At 36.5% G+C, this 20,085-nt stretch overlaps 1 protein-coding gene across 4 annotated transcripts in view; it reads right to left on the bottom strand.

The window, feature by feature from the left end:
* Positions 1–20,085, bottom strand: part of TBCK (TBC1 domain containing kinase) — a 98,758-nt gene that overhangs the window by 21,279 nt on the left and 57,394 nt on the right. For all 4 annotated transcript variants that reach the window (XM_061359439.1, XM_061359441.1, XM_061359438.1 and 1 more), the window contains 2 exons: positions 18,538–18,699; positions 8,025–8,197 (listed from right to left, as the gene is read on the bottom strand). In XM_061359439.1, coding sequence (XP_061215423.1) covers positions 8,025–8,197; positions 18,538–18,699 — 335 coding nt within the window. The remainder of the gene's footprint in view (positions 1–8,024; positions 8,198–18,537; positions 18,700–20,085) is intronic.

Consider the following 20,085-nt stretch of genomic DNA (forward strand, 5'->3'; position numbering starts at 1 on the left):
GTTTGCAGGCTGTACTTCTCCACCTCTTCTCCACAACCCCAATTCCCCACAAAGATTCCAGCTCCAGAACCCACACCTTAAAAAGCAGTGTGCAAACAGCAATTTCTAGCCATTTGTAATCCATCAGCATTCTCCAAATGTCTTCATTGTAGGCACTCTATAGAAATGTAAGTGAAGTGTGTTTGCCAAAGTAGCTCGTTATTAAGGAAACCTCTCTCTCTCTCCCTGGAATAACATAATTGAGTGAATAAGCTGAGTCAGCAGAGCAGAAAGACAAGTTACTCCCTGCATGCAGCTAGGCAGACATGCTGGGAAGTCTCATTAATGTCTCTGATGTGATAAAACAGGTAAACACCTCTCACCACTGCAGGGAACCATTTTAAAATAAAAAGCTGAGCCATAATCCAGTCATGCCTGAAAATACCCACAAGATGCTTCAACATGAAATAAAACTTGAAGTAAAAGTAGCAACAAGAATGATCTTGTAAGCCTTCCCCACTTTCCATCAGAGCCTCTTTTCTGACTCTTGATAGATGTGCTCTCCTTGACAAGAAACTGTATTACTTTGCCTTGGGAAAAAGAAAACGCAAAACCTACAGAATCTTAAACTATCAGATTTCCTTGCCCTCCTTAAAACCAAAATCAACAGGAATTTTATATCACATCTCAATGCAAACTGTAACTGGAAGAGGAATTTCCCTTGCAATGTGATCACATATGTTACTTGGTGTCAGACAGAGACCTTGGGTTTAGGCAATCCATGTTTTTTTAGGATTCAACTGTAGTTGTTATTTATCCACAATTTCTGTTCTCTGAACTGGCATTTACAATGGCAGCATTGCTCTGTAGCATTTTCAGTTTGCAGCATGGGCTCTGTGGCTAACTTTTGCTGCAAGTTCAACTTTGCAATCAGTATACGCGTTTTCTTCTAGTTACGCTGTCACACATATTTGAAAATCAGATTTTCCATTGGTAAAAATGACCGATGAGAAAAAAAATAAACACAGCTGTAACAATTTTACTAGTAGATTAAGATGATGTTAACACAATCACACAAACCACTGGACAATCTGTACTAGGCTATTAACTGCAATAATGCAGCAACAGAACAGGCAAGAGAGCTGCATTCAGGAAAGTCTTTTTCATCCTCTCACTGAACTTCCTAACAAAATTAGATCATAATGACACTGCATCCTGACTCAACTGAGAAAACACACAACACTTAGCCTGGCCTAAGGTGCATTAAGAAAGGGATGTGATGGAATCCTGGATTCCAGGTTAGCCTAAGGAGGGGTCCCATACAGACCTATGTAGAGACAAGAAATAGGGTAGGACAGAGGATAGGAGCAGAGGAAAGAAAACACTACAGGCCTTTGATAGATAGAGATACAGGCCTTGTATCTCTGACACAGTACACCCCCTCCCCATGTAATGAAATTAATTTCTATTACATTTTCTCAATAGCACTTTTGCACAGCACTGTGTTCCAAGACATAACTTTCACAGTAGTAATAAATATATGGCATATATATGAAGGAGTTAGTGCATGCTGGACTGAGAGCTGCTGTGAGTGGCAGGAGGTAGCTATGTCTGTGGAAGCATATTAGTGTGTGTGATAAACTAATAAGATCCCTAATATATAATCGATCAAAGGGTTACAAACCCAGAATTTGATTTTAAAGCATTATCAAAATTAGAAAAAAAAATTTTAAAAATAACATTCCCACAAGGTGCAGAGCGAGAGAAGTGGGTAGATTATTTTTCTCTTTTTCTAATTAATTTTACAGGTATAATTACCTCCCCATTCCCAGCACGTGTTAATCAGTCATGGAATCCCAATTGTGTGAGGTCAAAAAGGTCAGATGCACCCAGCTTTCAACTTCAAAGTGGGTATAATCACAAAGGCTTGTGAGGAAGGACTATAGAGACAATCAATGAATCCAGAACCTGAGCCTAAGGCTGCAGTAGAGAGTGCTCTGGCAGCTCCAAATGCTCCATTTACATTCACAGCAGACAAACATGTCTCAGGGAGGCTTGGAAACTAAGTCTGCACAAAGTATGTTTGTAATCCTTAAATACGATCTAAGTGACTGTCTAATAAACTATTAAAATCTCACATAAATAATATTTAGATTATAAACATACTCCTTTAATTCTGCCTCAACTAATAAAAAACACAGCCCATTTGTTTCAATGAGTTTACATTCAATTAAAATAATTGCTATTTGCATTACAACCTTAAAATCCCACAACTTTCATTAGAGACTTGTAAATTAATATTTAACATCAGTTATTTCTTAAGTCATATATTTCTTGTTTTATCCACTCTGCTAATTAATTTACTATCTTATCTTCTATCAGAAAGAGTTCTAAACATTAGAAAATACATTCATACTCTTAAAGTGGAGTGAAGAAAATCTAAACAGGCTTCCTTCACCTAATTTAATCTGCAGAAACAAAGCGCTGGAAGCAAGAGGTTTCCTTACACTCCCCGCTTCTTGGATGCTGTCTGCCTAATGGTAGAAGCAAAAGAAAAACCTGGAGAAGTTAACATATACACAAAAGAAGTTCTGATGCTTTCAACAATTCCAGAAAACATTTGCCAGAATATAATGAACTTACGACATGCCTAAATAGTGAATTGTTTATTCACTCACAGGAAAGAAACATAAACATTTTAACCAGCTCATCTCAAAAATGACAAATAAACCCAACTTCTCACTCAAGTCACAAAACCAGAAGTATCAAAGGCAGATGCAAAATAAATTAGAAGCATTAACTCAGGTCTTGATTGGTAAATGCCTTACACAAAGAACTAAAGACAAATTTGAGGAACAGCTTTCTGTTGAGTAGTAGAACAATGAAAGAAGAAAACAAAAACAAGTTCCCTACAAAAACAGAACACAAACCAAACCTGAAATAGGTCAAGGCAGTCAGAAGACACTTGAGGCAGAAGATATGTAACCACCATTATGAACAGCGCAAACACTTCACAATCATAGAATCATAGAATAGTTAGGGTTGGAAAGGACCTTAAAATCATCTAGTTCCAACCCCCCTGCCATGGGCAGGGACACCTCACACTATACCATCTCATCCAAGGCTCTGTCCAACCTGGCCTTGAAAACTGCCAGGGATGGAGCATTCACAACCTCCTTGGACAACCTATTCCAGTGCCTCACCACCCTTACAGTAAAGAACTTCTTCCTTATATCCAATCTAAACTTCCCCTGTTTAAGTTTTAACCCGTTACCCCTTGTCCTGTCACTACAGTCCCTAATGAAGAGTCCCTCTCCAGCATCCTTATATGCCCCCTTCAGATACTAGAAGTCTACTATGAGGTCTCCATGCAGCCTTCTCTTCTCCAGGCTGAACAGTCCCCACTTTCTCAGCCTATCTTCATACAGGAGGTGCTTCAGTCCCCTGATCATTCTCGTTGCTCTCCTCTGGACTTGTTCCAATAAACCCATGTCCTTTTTATGTTGAGAACACCAGAACTGTACACAATACTCCAAGTGAGTTCTCATGAGAGCAGAGTAGAGGAGCACGAGCTTGAACATTTCCTAGCTTATACACTGAAAGAGAAATGTGGGTATAAACTACTCATCATGCTTGTTTTAGAAGAATATACACACCAGTTATTAAAGGACTTGATATAAACCCAGGCAATACATTTTTTATATGGACAAATATACTCTAGGTGCAAAGGGGAAGTTAGAAGCAACGGAGTGCTGGTATATTTATTGCCAATAGGCCCAAATTCCCATCTATAAGAAGTCTGTCATGCAAGCTATCCTTGATTATCTGCAAAGAAAGTCAACCAGCAGGAAAGTTTGCTGATACGTCCTTTTGATAAAAACAAGTGTTTTTCATGTTTGTACTGTTTCATAAAGACATTAATTCATCTTCCCACTTAGGTATTTATCCTACTCTTTATCAAATCAAAAGCTAAACTGAACTGTTGGCATTCACATCTGTGCAAAGAACAACAGTCATCTGGTAGACTTTTATCCAGTTGAATGCTTCAATTCCCCAACATTCAACAGGTACTCTCACCCTTGAAAAAGGGATTGGTAGTCAAAGACCAAGACAAAGGCATAATTGTATCAGCTTTGGGATTTCTGGGAGTCCACCTGCCACATTTGAACAGTCATCAACAAAGAAATTGCATCATTCTCTCTTTTGTTTAGAAATATACAGGTAGCTGGAGAGAGTGTACATCTACCACGTCTGTAACAATGGAGAAAGGGGCATAGAAGAAAATTGTTACATGGCAAGTATTATTTGGCTCTCTGAGTCCTGGATATTCAACAAAAACACTTTGAAAACACTTTGGAAATTTCCAAAGGAAAAAGTTTTTTAGGAAGAACAAAACAAACCAATCTGTGTACTGTTCAAGAGAAAATGACAGACACAAAGCTGAACAGACTACTACTAAAATTATGGAATTTGACTTTTTTTTTTCATTCGTGATACTTTATCTTTCTCAAAATAAATATGCAAACCCACTTAAGATGTACATTCATTTTCCCTGAAACTATTTCCTCCTTGAGATTTTATCTCAGTAGAATTATGCTTCATGGCTGAAAGAGTAAATGGTTAAGCATCACAAGTCCAGGAGGGAAGAGAGTACCCAAGCCTACTTACAAAGCTGCAGATGGCACTTCAATAGAAAATAGGTGCAACCAAAATAAAAACTAAGTCACACTAGTGAGAAAAAGAGTCAAAACAATTTTGTTTTGCTGACTGTTTATTTAGGCAGAAAAAGTGCTCACACGGGGCAAATACTTCTCATGTTATTATTAACTAAAGCATCATAAAATGCAGATATACAGATATACATGAGTAGCCAATAAAAAACACTTAAACTAACTGAAGCAGCTTAGAAAGAAAATACAGGTATAGAAGTAGAAGACAGCTGGTGCTCAGAATTAAATACACTAATGTTTCAAGAAATCATAAATTAACTTCAGAAGCAAACCCACAGCTTTCTTTCTAAAAGGAATTGTTTCTTACCTTACCCACCCTCAAATACAGAGGTGAACCACAAACATAAAACCAGAGATACAAAAGTAATGTAAAATACTTGTCAAAATAATGACCAATGAAAAAGGCAGAGACAGAGCAAAGTAGTTTTTTAAGAGCTAGACTGACCAGAAAGGACACAATGGTGTTTTAGAAAATGCATTAAAGGCTACTGTGCATATTAAAGGTTGATCTCAGATTCCACTGCTTTCAAGTAGGAAATAAGTTTCCTCATGGCAACAAACAAATAGAGGACATGTGTGAAGAAACAGATAGTTCCAGGATAAAGGGTAAAAAACCCCTACTAACCACCAAAAAAACCCCCACTCAAAACCAAAAGACCAAACACATTTGGGTGTAAATAGTGTATTTCACTAAGAATTTCATTTTTTTTATTTGAGCAGTGTTGCTCAAAACCCTGAGAAGTGTCATCTCACAAAGACAAATATCCAGAAGTACAGAACTGGTCACAACTGAGGTAGCTTGCTAATGGCACACATTACACAGTATTTTTTAAATGTGAATCATGGCTACTGACAGAACCATAACACATTTAGCTTATATGTATGTATCTCAAAATCTAGCACACAGAAATACAGCAATGAGAGCAAACACTGCCCTCAGTAGTAGACTATAACTTAACATGTGAATTGTTTTCTTTCTCATTCTGGTATCCATGAGATTAGCTTCCCCTCTGATACAGAAAAAGCCTGAATACATTCCCCATTTCTATATAAATTTCATAGTGTTGCACCCTATGATATGCTAATCCCTCTGACCCCCAAAACCCCCACCAAGAAACAAAAAAACCAAAACCAAAACCGAAGCAAATCAAGTAGTGCGCTGTGTGAGGTGTCCCTGTGCATGGCAGAGGGCTGGAACTAGATGATCTGCAGGTCCTTTCCAGCCCTAACCATTCTTTGATTCTGTGATTCTATGAAAAAACCCCTAAAGCTCTACCCAAAAGATCCAATACACTTGATCTTCAAAAGACGTTAAACCATCAGTTACACTGAAGTAAATTAAAAGTGCTTTGTTGTTCAGTAGAAATAGAAAAGAAGGCAACAAAGGTTACAGTATTTATTTTTCTTCTCTATAACATACCAAAACTGTTAGCTTAATTTCTTGGAAATTGTGGAATAGATGAGCCTAGTTACTGGCGTTATAAACAAACACATCTTCTGGAATGAAAATAAAATGACTACCAGTAAAAAAATACCAAACAAATTTCTTGGGAATACAGAAAGAAACTTTGCTTGACCCAAAATTATGAATTTTTATCTTTGCTACAAATCTAAACCTTTGTTCTATTTACCAGTTCAGCAGACTATTGCTGCTTTCTCCCATCTCTCTCCTTGCTATTTCCAACTCCGTTCACCCAGCTTGGCACAGCACATCACACACTGAGGAGACTTGCCTTTTTAGTCTCTTGCTGTCATATCGTTAAGGAAAGCTAGCACACATACAAAACCATTTCCACCATTAGTACCTCCAGGCACCAGGCAAGGCTGTCAAGAATGACTGCATAATCTCTTTCTCTGGAAGTTTTCATGATCTGACAGAACAAACCCCTGGGCAATCCCACCTGAATTCAGTATTGCGCTTGTTTTCTGCAGGAATTTGTACCAGATGACTTCCTAAGGTCCTATCTGAATTATTCTATGAATGTGCAGCCCTTAGATCCTTCAGAAAATCTCTACATCTCTCTAGTGTTGGCTATAATTCTTGTTTGATGATAACCAATATTCTCCTCTCATTTTTCTTCCCAGATGCTTTTCTAGATCCATCTAGTTCTTAAATTACTCTAAGTGCTTTGAATTTCCTTTTGTTCTGCATTTGCACGTCTAACTCTCGGAGCCCTAGATTTGTTGTCAAAGCTTCCAGAACATACAACTATACAAATAAAATCAAAACTAAAAACCAAGAAAATTACTGAATATCAGATTCAGGTTTAAGTACTACTTAAAAATTAAGATACACTTGAGGGCCAATACGCTACTTAGTTTCTTAGCAGTTGGGAAAACAGACGGGAAGACTAAAGCCTAATGCAATTGACCAAATAGATATGTCAGGTCTATATATACTACCCCTAGTATTACAATGTACTTGTGAGTGAATTCCCATTGTAGGTGAAGATGGAGGTAAAAATCCCAAATAAATAAAACTGTTTAATTTTTAAGAGAATGACTAGATTTATACTCCTGAGGAAGGGAAGCAGTCATTTCAAATCACCATTCGTAAGATGGTGTATTTGACAAGAAAAACCACCATCAGGTTTTACTGGAGAGAGGGAAAAATATTTTTGCTAAACTGAGTATCTATTTAATGTACCTGTTTGCCACTAGATATTTTTTGCTAAGATAAACATAGGCATAACTCATATACCATATACTACCTCTCATAACTTTAGCTATACCTTTAACCTTTTCATGCTAAGATGGAAAAAGCAGCCAGAGTTGCCTGCATCACTTTCCAGTTAGCCATTTCTCACTGGCTAATTTTTGTTTTTACTATTTTTCTCCAAAGATAAAGCCTGTTTGCAGTTTTACAGGTGAGTCATAGACATTGGTCTGCTGTGGTAACAAACACCACAGAGGCAAAGGAGCAGGATTTGGGAGAGGCAGAAATACAGCACAAGAAGAAACAATTTTATTGGCATATACATCAAAGAAGCTGAAGTTCAAAGCAGTTGAAGTTCTGAAAAAACAAACCCCAACAACCTTTCAGTTAATTTTCATTCGCTGTACTGTTCATTAAAATTAATATTATGGCATAGGCTCTAACACTGTGCATTTACTGACAAACAAATCAGAACACCTGATGAATGTGTCAAACCCTTGTGCTTGGAAGTGACAACATAAATGCCAATAACTGAGATTTGATGGGTATTTTCTTTCTGTCTAAATTTTAAAGAGATAAAAAAAACCCCAAACCCACCTGGGACAGGAGAAACATGTAGTCTGAACAATTCTACCCCCTCCAATTCCCAGGTCACTTACTAGGTCGCTTCGAGGTGCTTCCTGATAGTCTGCTGAAAAGCAGGACATGGAACTTGTGCCGTTGCTCTCACTGCTTTGTCGTGGAGGCTGCGCATATTGCCTGTATGTAGCACTCTTTGGTGTCCAGCGGAACAGGTTGATTGACTCACGAACACAACGCTCAATATCAATCTCTGATCAGGGATTTAAAGAGAAAACAAGAAATGCAAGCATGAAAAAAAAATCAACAAAGCCAATTAGCCTATCTATGATATTGCTAAACATATATATATATATATATATATATATATATATCAGTGTCTGCCTGTTTCAGGGCTCATAATTTTCAAAAACATTTTCCTATAAAAAAACACTTAGAATTTTTAATGAAAAACTAGCACAGACATTTTAAGCATTAATTTTATCTCTAGTTATGTATGGGAAATGTAACAGAACTTTGATCAGTGCAAAGACAGGAATATAATAGAAGCCTAGTCCACTGTAAGGCACCTTCATTAAATGTTTTTGTGAGTCAGGCTGTTGATTCTTGTAAGTACGTAAGTACCTGCAGTCCATCAAAAGTACATTTCATGCAGTATATGGACATCAGGAATTTTGGATCAACCAAGTGTCATATTCATCAGTGCTAGAGCCATACTGAAAGCTTTTAGCTGTCAAATGTATGGTCTGCCATTCTGACAAAGCTACACGTTACAGGGTGGAAAACAGTTCTCAGCACTAACTTGTGTTTGACAGCAAACACAGTGGATTTGTTTGAGAGCTTTATTAAAAAGCCAACGGAAAACAACAAAGTGAAAAAAAAACAGTCTAAACACCAAACAGGCATTCACAGTGAAACATTCTGTCTCAAAGAGTAAAGTGTTGTGTGTGACGAAAGTATTACTCAACCTGAAAGGAAAGCAGATACCCCCCAAATAGGATGCATCCTAAAATAAGCAGTGATCAAATTAAAATTACCAAAGCATACTGAAAAAATGCAAAAGAAAAAAGTAAACATATCATTTTTTTTTGCAACACTAAGCATCCTGCATGCATCTATCTTCCAGCAATATGTAACATAAAGCCCATTTATTTTTCTATCACTGTAAAAGGACTTGTTAGTTCTGCATTTCCTGTCTGCAGTCTCATGAAAAGAACACTTATCCTAGCTTGCATTTAATGACAAACCTAGAGTAGTGCTCCAGATATTGGCTCAGATTGGCCAGATAGTGCAACAGGAATATTAGCACTTCTTGGGTTTGTCCCAAGAATCCTGGGATGATTCATTACAGCACTTGGAGTTAAGAAGATGTAAGCATCAGCTTCTATGAATAGCGGAACTGTAGCCAAGCTTTACATATCTCAAACGGATATGCTGAATTGCCATTGACCATTCATTGCCATCAACAGACTTGATGACTTGACATCAGTCAGGCAGTTCCTCCAGAAACCTCAGTCATCTGCAGGGTGGGTGAGCGAAAGAAGCTAAAACTGAAGCTTAGGGAAGAATATTCTAGTTGGATACAATTATTTATTTTGCTTAAAATCTGAATGATGTGATCTATTAATCTCCCATTCAAAAACCTGACTGTATTCAGGCAGGAGACAATCTCCAGCATATGCTTTAATTCCACTGAAGACAACACGCTTATGTGCTTCCTTCTGAAAAATCTGTGACTAAAACTGTGGTTTACCCAATTTTAATTTAGAGCTAGAATTTTAATTCTAGCGCTAAAACCTTTCTGTGGTTGCAAAGGTAGGTCACAGTTTTCCTTAACCATATCAGATTCCCAAGTATCATTGGAATAACACTTGCCAGAGACAAATAATGTGGTGACTCAACAGCAATTATTTTTCCTTCTGTGATGAAAACTTTAGAAATTTTTCATTTTGAATATACTGTAATGGCAGAGTGTTATTTAGTATTATTCCATGTAACTGGATGATCTGACACAATTTCTAAATTCAGGTAAAGACAGCAGTTGCCTTTCACTGGTTGTTATTCCTAGAGCTTAGAATACATTCTGAATCATGGTAATTACAGTTGCTTTCTCTAAATTTTTGAAGACACATTTTATTTATAAAGTTGAGAATTTCAGTTCAAGACTGGAGCACATTTATGGCTTTTGTTTTTTTTTTTCCTGTAAAGGGACAGCTATAACTGTGGGTTATAGCCCTGTCTCCTGAGATCCTTAGCTAACGAAATGTCAGCAGTACTTTTGTAATACGTGAGATCAAAGCAGAATTTAGCCAGTGAAAAAAAAAAAATAAATTCTGAACAACATTTGGTTGTGAGAGAGCATAACAGCCTACAAATATCTGAAATTGAAAACAGAGAACTGTGGGATGGAATAGGAACAATATGTTCAGTAGAAAGTTATGAAAAAGCCGAAAGCAGAAATTGAAATTGACAGAGTTAAACTTTGAGACAGACTATCAAAATATTTTACCTAGGAACAAGCTCTCTAATTGCAAAAGGAATCAATTTAGAGAACTGGAAAATGCAGCAATGGGTTTCCCTAAAAACAATATCCAGTTCTCACACACCAGAGTGCAAGTGAAAAAAATGCAGGAGTCTCTTGTTCTGCGATTCTTAGCTGTTTGGTTTCTCATTTCTTCTAAGCAGCATTTCAGGAGGACAGTGGCCGTAGCTGAAAATTACATTCAATGGAACAAGAGGGAATTTTAAATGATTTGTGAGGGAGGTCGTCAAAAGCCTAACACCAGTTTATGGTCTGCTGATTAATTAACCTGCTTCTAAGTAGTACAGAATAAAAATATAATACGGAGATTGTGGTTTCCACAAATAATAAAACAAATAACAATGCATGCACATAGGCACACGTATGCCTGTATATGGGAATGGTCAACATTTATTACCCAGAAGGGAGACAAAACTATTGGTAATGAATTTACTCACATTGTTTTCTTTTCTTTTTCTTTTTTTTAAACCCAATTAGCTTTAGAATACTGGAGTTACTACATTAAACTGGTGTAAGTATTTATTAGTCACATTACATGAAGAGCCGTTGCACTTGCGTAACCTTCAAGCCTGTTTTTATCCTTTCTTTTGTCTTCTGGTTTCATTCATACAAATTATTCTGTTTGAAAATCTGTAACAATAACATGCTGACATACTATGATGTCACTAACTGTGAAGCATGCACTAAAAAAAATTAAGCCTAACTTTAAACATAATATGAATACCAAAAAAAGAAGTTCTCATTTCAAAATTTAGTACCTCTTCATGCAGTCTGGGTTTCAAAAAGTGCAGAGCACCTTTCAAAAGCCAAAGCTGGCACCTGAGTACCTAGGAACTAAAAATCACAAGTTTCACTTTAAAACATTGGTGTTAGGAGTTCTGGCTCAACAAAGCTTAACTATTTCACAACCACGCAGCAATCAGACCTTGTAAGAAACAATTCTATGGCATCGGCTAATTCCTCCATTATTGGGCATCAAAAGACTTTTCCTGAGATTTCTAAACATGCAAATAATACAGGAATTGAAAAAGGTGGGGGTGGAGAAGTAAATAAGTGATCTAACAGTAATACCCTGGGTTTGCCATGGCCCTATCCCAATATTAAGCCTATGGAAATGTATTATTCCTTTTTTGAACTAAACTTCTTGGTTGCTCTAAGATGTTCTTAAGTTTTCTCTGTTTGTGCTGAATTATCATTCCCTAACAGGTTGCCACCTTCCTCTGTCAACAGCCTCAACTGAAAAGGATGGCTCAGTCTGACATATCTGCTTTTTAAGCTACATATATATAGTGGTTATTATTAATTAAAGATAAAGGAGAGAAATAGACAGCACATTGATGAGATGTTAGAAAGAAGCATCAGTTTGAAGGCAGTACACCTTTGACAAAAGCACATAGAATTTTCTAGTTTTACTGCAAAACTGGATATGCACACATTGTTCACAGCAAGTGAAAGCAAGTAATGGAGAAAAACCTAACACAAATGACTCTTATTGAAAATGTATACAGACCAAGTCTTTGTGTGCAGTTAATCAAATCCAGAGCCTTTTCCTTGAGTAACAGGATACCAGTTAAGAAATTTGGCCAAAATAAACTGCTTCTGCATTTTGGGAACAGCTCAGATTTATAGGCCTGGTTTGACCTCTCCATCACAAATACTTTATTACCACCCTCCCAGGCAACATCAGCTTCACCACACAGCCACATAAATAGGCCAGAAAACTTCTGTGCTATAAAAGCTGGGAAGCTGAATAAGTCACACAGTTCAATCTCCCAATTCCTGCTCTCAGAAGAGAGTGAGTGGTGGAAGGCCGTAAGAGAAGACACATCAGAGAAGCATCTTGTCTGATGACACACAAAAAGGTACATTAAGCCTAGATATTTAAAAGGACAACTCTAGGAAGAGAACTGACATTTCTGTCCAACAACTATATAGTAACCTCCTAGCAATAATGGATACAAACAGAAAAATCAAAGCAAAATTATTCTCTTTATGTAATTTATTTCATACATTACAGGATAGTGGTGTTACTTCATTTTGTGGATACTGATTTGCTTTTACACACATCAGCATCCTTTCCAGTGCATCTTGGGACAAAATTTCAAAGGCAACATAAATATCAGTCATTAATTTATAACTCTTCAGCTAATACGTTCTTTTTTCAACATGGATGCAAAGTGTGCCTCTTTAAAGAGCTGCTGAGAGGACAAGTGCTGTCAATCAAGGAGCCATCCTATTTTTTATGAAATGCAGCAGGTGTACAGAAGTTGCACGTAGCTAGAAAAATGACTGGATACAGAAGCAAAGGAAAAAACTATATACTATGTCTTCAGACAGACTGCAAGTTGCATGTAATAAGGATCAAAATTTCAATGCTCCATTGACAGACTACCTTGTCTTTCACTATCTTGGAATAAAAAAATCTCCAGATGGTTCTCCACAGCCAATGTTGTTTACTGCCTTTGGATGATATTGCTGGTTTTGTTGAACAAAACAGAAACAGCTGGGCCTGAATGCCCAAAAGCAATGTTAGAATATCAAAAGTAAGATGGTCCAGGTCCTGGTGTCTAGTGCACACTTTTGCTTCCTAAGCCCTAGTCTGATCCTGAACCAGTTGTTATGCTCATAACTTTAACAGGGAAAAAACAATAAAAGAAAAAGGAAGGAAATATTTTTCCAATATTGTAAAGAGAAAAAACATATGCCACATCTTGGAGCAAAGCTCAGATAAGAGTGGCCTGAATGCTGTCTTTCCATGTCTAGAAATGCTAGTATTTTATTCTCTTATGTCCCCTTTCCTTATGAAGAGTACATAGAGGCTCTATCAAGAAACATGAGACATAAGCTGTGTATCAGTGATTTTAAGAGATGCATTTGGAAAGTTCTGCTGATGAACTCACTTTTTACCCTTTTTATGAAATACCATCTCTTGAGACAGTCTTTTGCTAAAGGATATTTGTCTTCCGCCAGTGACAACTACAGACTAGCAAAAACACTAACATGAATAAAGGATTTTGGTATATTTTCTTTAGTGTGTCACCCACCACAGCATTTCTCTTTAGTCTCAAGAGGATATAATCTATAAATAGAACTGCATTTTGCTCATGTCACTACAAGTGGAAAATGTGAATAATTAAAGAATTCACAGCTTCAGGTAAAATGACATTAATCTTACACAATTTGACACTACCAAACAGCCTTGGTGAGCAGGTGTGCCCCAACAAATTGCTCTGCCAGGTCCCAACCCAGTGGCTGTAAGCCATAAAAAACAAACCAAAACACACACACAAACACACACAAACAGATGGCGGGCTAGCGAGTGCAAAGGGGGAGGAGTGGAGAAAAGAATACTTAATAGCAGCTACACTCAGTTTATGCTTCATAAATGCCCTTATTTAGCAATGAAAATCTTCAGGAATGCATTGTAAAATACACCTGTCTCTGCAGAAAAACACCTAACACAGTGAAGATGAGGAGTATGTTCAGAAAAAGATGTTTCTCTAAGTATCAACCTGACTTACATCTTTCAGGAAAACTGGAAATATGATTTCATTTTTACTTCTGATACTTTTTCTCTTTCCAATCCATTTTTCATGTCATAGTTATAGTGCCATTATCATGTACATCATGTGACAGAGACCAAGTTGCTGTTTTTCTTCTGCTATATTATAATTTGAGAAAGTAGTCCAGCTCTGCTAACTCCATGATAAATCACCTTGCAGTGTCATCTTCCATGACTGACAACAGTTTTGAACTTGGGCAAGCTACAACAAAGCCACATGCCAAAATTTTACAGCTAAAGTTACAAAAAGTTTCCTTTTAAAGGAAGAGCTATTATGATGTGTTCCTCAGAGTCTTCATCTAAGCAATAGGACATTTTCAAAACTGTATGATTAAAAGTTGAACCCTAATCAAATCACTCTATTACCTTTACTTTTCTACTGCTCACTGGCACACGGAAGACCCCACTGTATCTCTTTCAATCTCTTTAAAGTTAGTGTTTTGATCTCAGAGCTTACACTTTCATTCAAGAAGTGAATGAAACAATGGGAACATGCACCAAAAACCCTCAAACAGCATGGGCTAAGGTGGCCAACTGCCATTTCTTCCTCCTACCAAATCATAATTAACTAGATGCAGAACCACCAGAAATCCTGGCACAATAAAAGCGTATGAATCACAGACATGGGCAGACAAAGGGTTTTCAGGAAGAAAAACAACAGAAAGAAAAATGGTAGCAGCCTAGGGTCAGACATGTATCTAAAATAGAGTCCTCTGATGCGTGCCCAATTCTGCTGCTGTCAGCAGAAACATATCATTCAAAACTGCAGCATACAATCTTAGTGTAGAATTATACTAGTTTTTAATCTTTAGTCCATTTCTGAGGTGGATGTAATCCTTCTAATTATTTATTTGGTTTTCATCATCATGGGACTCAACGTTTTGGCATGTCACTATAGCGGCAACAGATAAAATTCTTTCTCCCACATTAGAGAAACTCTGTTCCTTGGAGAACCATTTATTTTTGTGGTTTGGCAATAGCCAGCTCCTTCACTATGTCGCATCTTAAAGTTACATGCCTGTGTGCTACAAAGTAGAATCCTATGTTTTCCACTTCAAGCATTTTACTGTAGCTTCTCATTGCACTGGATTGCTTTTCCACAGCTAGTCTTTCTGCAGTTCTGCACTTCTCATCTGAGGCCAAGGTTCTTTCTTTGTAAGCACTGACTAACCTAGAGTCAGCAAAACTACACCTTTCTAAGGTGAGCAGTGTCAAAAGAACAAACCTCCTTTGTGTTCTAAAGTTACAAAACATCAGCTTATTTTGTGAACTAACCTAAAAGGCTTATTTGAAACTATGTTTTATCTCACTTCTAGGGTTAGTGTTTCCCTGTTCTTTAATAGCATCTGTCCCCATCTTTTTTTGTTAGTTGCCCTATGCTTTCTGTAGTCCATAAATAATCTCTGTATGTCAGTGATGGTATTGGCATAGATCTATAGAGGAAGATCTATCTACAAGGCCTTATATGGCATCATATTTCAGGTGAGAGTCAGGTGGTCTATGGAATCCTTCAACTGTTTGCAAAGAGCTACACACATCCAGATGCGTTCTTCCTGGGTTTGTTTCCTAACAAAAGGTGCTGGTGACTCTGTACTACTTGTACAGAGGCTAAGGAACTTAGTAATCAAATCCAGCTACAGTAATCAGTAATCATAATTTTTGAGTGGCACAATGTACATTATCCAAAAACTTTGAGCAAGATGCTAAAGACTAAGCTATAGGAAAACCTGTAAGTTTTAAAGTAAAGCTACCTATATAGCTGGCCCTCAATGCATGAAAGAGTCTTCTGGATTGCAGATTCACCAATATGCAAGATGAAACTATCCAAACTGGCTTAGTACAAGTCGGTATTTGAAAGCAGAGTCCTGAATCTGTTGCTGGTACTTCAGGAACCACATCATAGTAGTGAAGTTTTATCACCCTCATTTTCCTGCCACATTCTCCTGATATGTATCAGACAAAAGAAAACCAAAGGTAATGCATGCTGCAACTGCTCTGTTGCATCACCTGAATAAGATTAAGTTTACTCAAAACATAAAGGATTAGCAATGACTCCAGGGTTGGTTTTGTTTGTCTCAAATAGTAACTCCTAAATCTCTGGTACTGATACGTTTAAATCAAATTTATACATAACAAAGCTCCTTAGACACAAGAGAAAAAATCCCTATGAAAGAACAAATGAAAGAGAATAAAACAACCACCTTAGTGTGGCAATTTCCTAAACAATCTAATTCTATTTAAGTAATCAATATTGGCACTGTGCCCTTCTTTTTCTTCACATCATTAACTTTTTTAAACAGTAATTGAAACTGTGTTACATGTGTTTCCAGTGAAATGGAAATAAAACAGGCTTTTTGGGTTTGTTTTGTTTTGGTGTGTTTTTGTTTGTTTGGTTGGTTGGTTGTTTGGTTTGGTTTTTTTTACTTTTTTAAACATACTTTTTTAGAAATAACTACTGTAAAACCAAGAAATCTCGAAGTGTTTCACAAAGTTGCACGACTGCAGTAGAATAGCCTTATCAGTCTGGAAAGCAAGTCACTTTCACTGCCAGCCTGAGATAAGCTGTTCCATTGCACGGAAAGCTTAAAAACCACAGGAGTTTCAGATTGTTGAGCAACAATTGATTTTAGATTGAAATTATCACAGATGTTTTGAAGAACATAATCTCTTCCTCAGGGTGACCCAGTTTCAGGTGAAGGTTGTTTATAAATTGCTTTCAGAAAAATTCTCAGATATGGCACACAGTTTATTTTAACCAAAATAACAGACGTCTCATTTGGAAGACATAGGTGACAAAAAGTCAATACTCCTTAACAAGAAATAAGACTCAGGTCAGAAAGAGTAGGCACAAGCTATCATAACTGTATGTTAAAAGAAGTTACTGATTCCAGAAATCTCAGCTAGTTGAATAACATTTATCTAAGTCACACTAGGATTGTCTTCCATCCTGATTCTTTATTCCCTTACTAGTTGGTTTATGATATGCTTTGGATTAATCTCACAATATTCAACTGTGTTACTGTTGACATCAAAAAATACTGTAGACAACACCAGCATTACAATAAATAAATCTTTTCAGAAATTTCTTTTCAGAAACACCATTCTACCAAAACATTTCCTCCCAGAGTATCAGCAAAGCTGTCATAATCAGCAGAAAGCATGTACATTATAACCCTACAGATTTTAGTGATTTAATTATTTTATAAACAGTCATGTATTATGAGAACCAATGTATTGGTACACATGACCTCAGCATAAAGTACTTCAATTGTCAGTAAATCAGCAGGTTCAAGATAAATTGGAATATATGATTTAGAACCACTCAAGGAAAAAAGAAAAATAGGGAGAAGCTACCTTAGGCAAGAAACTAAGTTAAATATTAATGAATCTATATTTAACTAAGACATGCAGCTAATAGATGGGGGGTAGGAAAGGAGGAGAGAGACAATCTTACAGTTTAGCTCTCACTTTTTGGACCATCTGAAAATATCCAGTTAAATTTAATAAGAGCATTTGAAATGACTAAGCATATAGACTGAAACTGAAAAATCCCACACCATAAGGAATGGCCTAATCAATTTCTTATAAATTGAAAAATACAGCAGCAATTGCATTATTACACACTGAACTGAAAGGTAGCAGAAAGCAAAATTTTGAAATCTGGATGTGTGTTCAAGGGTATACAGCAAGAGACAGAATTTGCGACAATAATATTTAGAGTAATTGCAGACCTTCATCCCTGACAACTCACTGAATTCTTGGGAGACTGATTTATGAAACTATGAACTTAGCTTCAGCCTGCTTGCTCCCATATCACAGACTACTGCTAACCTCTGTAAACTCTGCAGTTATGGAGACTGCCACACTTAAGACCTTTTAAATCTAAATGCTCTTCCAAACTTCATTCTCTCATTGAGTTTTGGGGGTATTTCTAGGTTTCTTCTGAAAGCTTCATATTTCAAATGGAAACTGTTTTAACACAGAGCAATTCCAACAGTTTCTATATTGCTTTCTCTAATACTTTTACATTAATTGTATCCACAGCAAAAGTTTAATCATTTTCGAAAGTAAGACAGGCTAGTACCAGCATCAAAGTGGAAAAGCACTGTTCAGTTCACAACAGCACTGATTTTTTTATTTTTTTTCCACTAAGAAATCCCTATCAACTGGATTGTTTCTATGTATAGCATATCTACAAACAGTTGCTTAGGAATTATTCAATATTGTTCTAGTTTTCACATGAAAGTATACCAACCTACCCCTAGAAGCAATGACAAGCTCACCCAATTCTTACTGGTATAGCAAAAAGACTTCTGATTTCATCAAGCTGTAGTTAAGACCTACATATTCTGACAGTGAGTTGCCTAAATCTACCATGATTTCCACATACATACAATATTTGTAGTATATATTCACATACAAGCACATACTTTCTTCAGCAACACACTGGGGAGGACAAAGGAAGAGAGAAGAAGTATTTTTTCTGTACCTGGCAAGTCTGAAAAAAGAAGAATGCATTCATTGAATCCATTAGCCAGAAGACGATCCCTCAGCTGTTGAAGTATTGCAACTCCAATACAGAATGGGAAAGAGGAATTTCCAAGCAGTAATGTATCCCACAAGTGAAAAATTTTGTGCAAAGGAAAGACATCTGCATGATGAACAAGCACAATAAAAAGAAAAAAAGAAGCTATAGGCATCTAACATAATAAAAGCATATACACACACAGTCTATATAATTTTTCTCTCCCATCTTAGGGTTTTTTACTTTTTATTTGGCAGCAAAAAGGACTCAAACAGTTCAGAAATAGGTTTATCTTCATATGCAGTTTGATTATTCTGGAAATCATCTGTATCTTCTTTCATTATTAAATATTTAGAAATTTGCAGGTTTTCATATTTAAAACACACACAAAGTTAGCCAATTTATTTCTCTTTTGGCACAGTACAATTATGCATTAGGACATGCATATCATTTTTTCCAACAGTATGAATTCATTAATGGGTTAACGAATACGCTCAACCACTTAAAATTCAACAAGAAAATGAGCAAAGCACAGCAAAAATTCACAGAAGAAAGGAATGACAAGGAGAAAGGCCTATAAAATGTAGCAACATTTTACATAGAAAGCTGAAATTGGCTCTCCTAAAATAAGCCATCTTCCAGCAAAATAGTCCCAACATTCTATTGCAATTCATTGCTGAGGAAACCATCTCCTTGGTTTTCCAAAGGTAGTGATTCTTATGAAAGTTCTTATTAAAGAATGGGCAACTGCAAGAACCAGTGCTTTATAGTCAGGATCTTTAGAAATTGCAGTCAAGAATCTCACATTAAATTCTTTGATATTTCATCACAGAAATAATCCATCAGCTCTTTTCAGAGCTGCCAATTTTGTTTTTAATTCAAAGTCTGCAAATGTTGACATGACATTAACAGAAAAAAAAAAATCACAGAGATCTTTGAGGAAAGGTTTATAATTGCTTTCTAGACCTGCTGTATCAACTTTGTCCTCTTTCATTAAAAGCTCACCAAATTAGAAAGCTCTTTCTGTTCCTAACATACATGTGGAAATATCATAGTAAACTAGTGTTAGTAAAATGACAATGAAAAAAACCCCTTATTTCATTGATCTTTGAAAGCAAAGTTACTCTCTTTCTTACATTATTTGGGTAAGGGGAGGGGACGCTGGTGAGGTGGGGTTTTTTTTTTGTTGTTTGTTTTGTTTTTTTTTTTGTTAACCATATCTTTTTTCCACTAGATAACAGCTTCCTTTGCACACTCCCTAAATCCTGCATGTGTAAAATAATCCATGTTGAATTTAATAAAATTCTTAAAAGAAAAGAAAAAGAAAAGAAGATAATTATTGTAAAATCAGGGTACAAAGTATGTGAGGCACTGTTGAGACTCAAACCACACCACAACACACATCCTTGCAAATTATAAGTGTCCTACTAAATGATAGACACACCCCACCAATTAGGAGGATGTTAGCTGAAAATGTGAGAAAAACTATGCTGAAGAAATTTAAGAACTTTT

Source organism: Neopsephotus bourkii, unplaced genomic scaffold (genome assembly GCF_033783945.1).
Source record: "Neopsephotus bourkii isolate Nb327-2 ecotype Australia unplaced genomic scaffold, CSIRO-AGI_Nbou_v1 NB_977, whole genome shotgun sequence".
Taxonomy (NCBI): Eukaryota; Metazoa; Chordata; class Aves; order Psittaciformes; family Psittacidae; genus Neopsephotus; species Neopsephotus bourkii.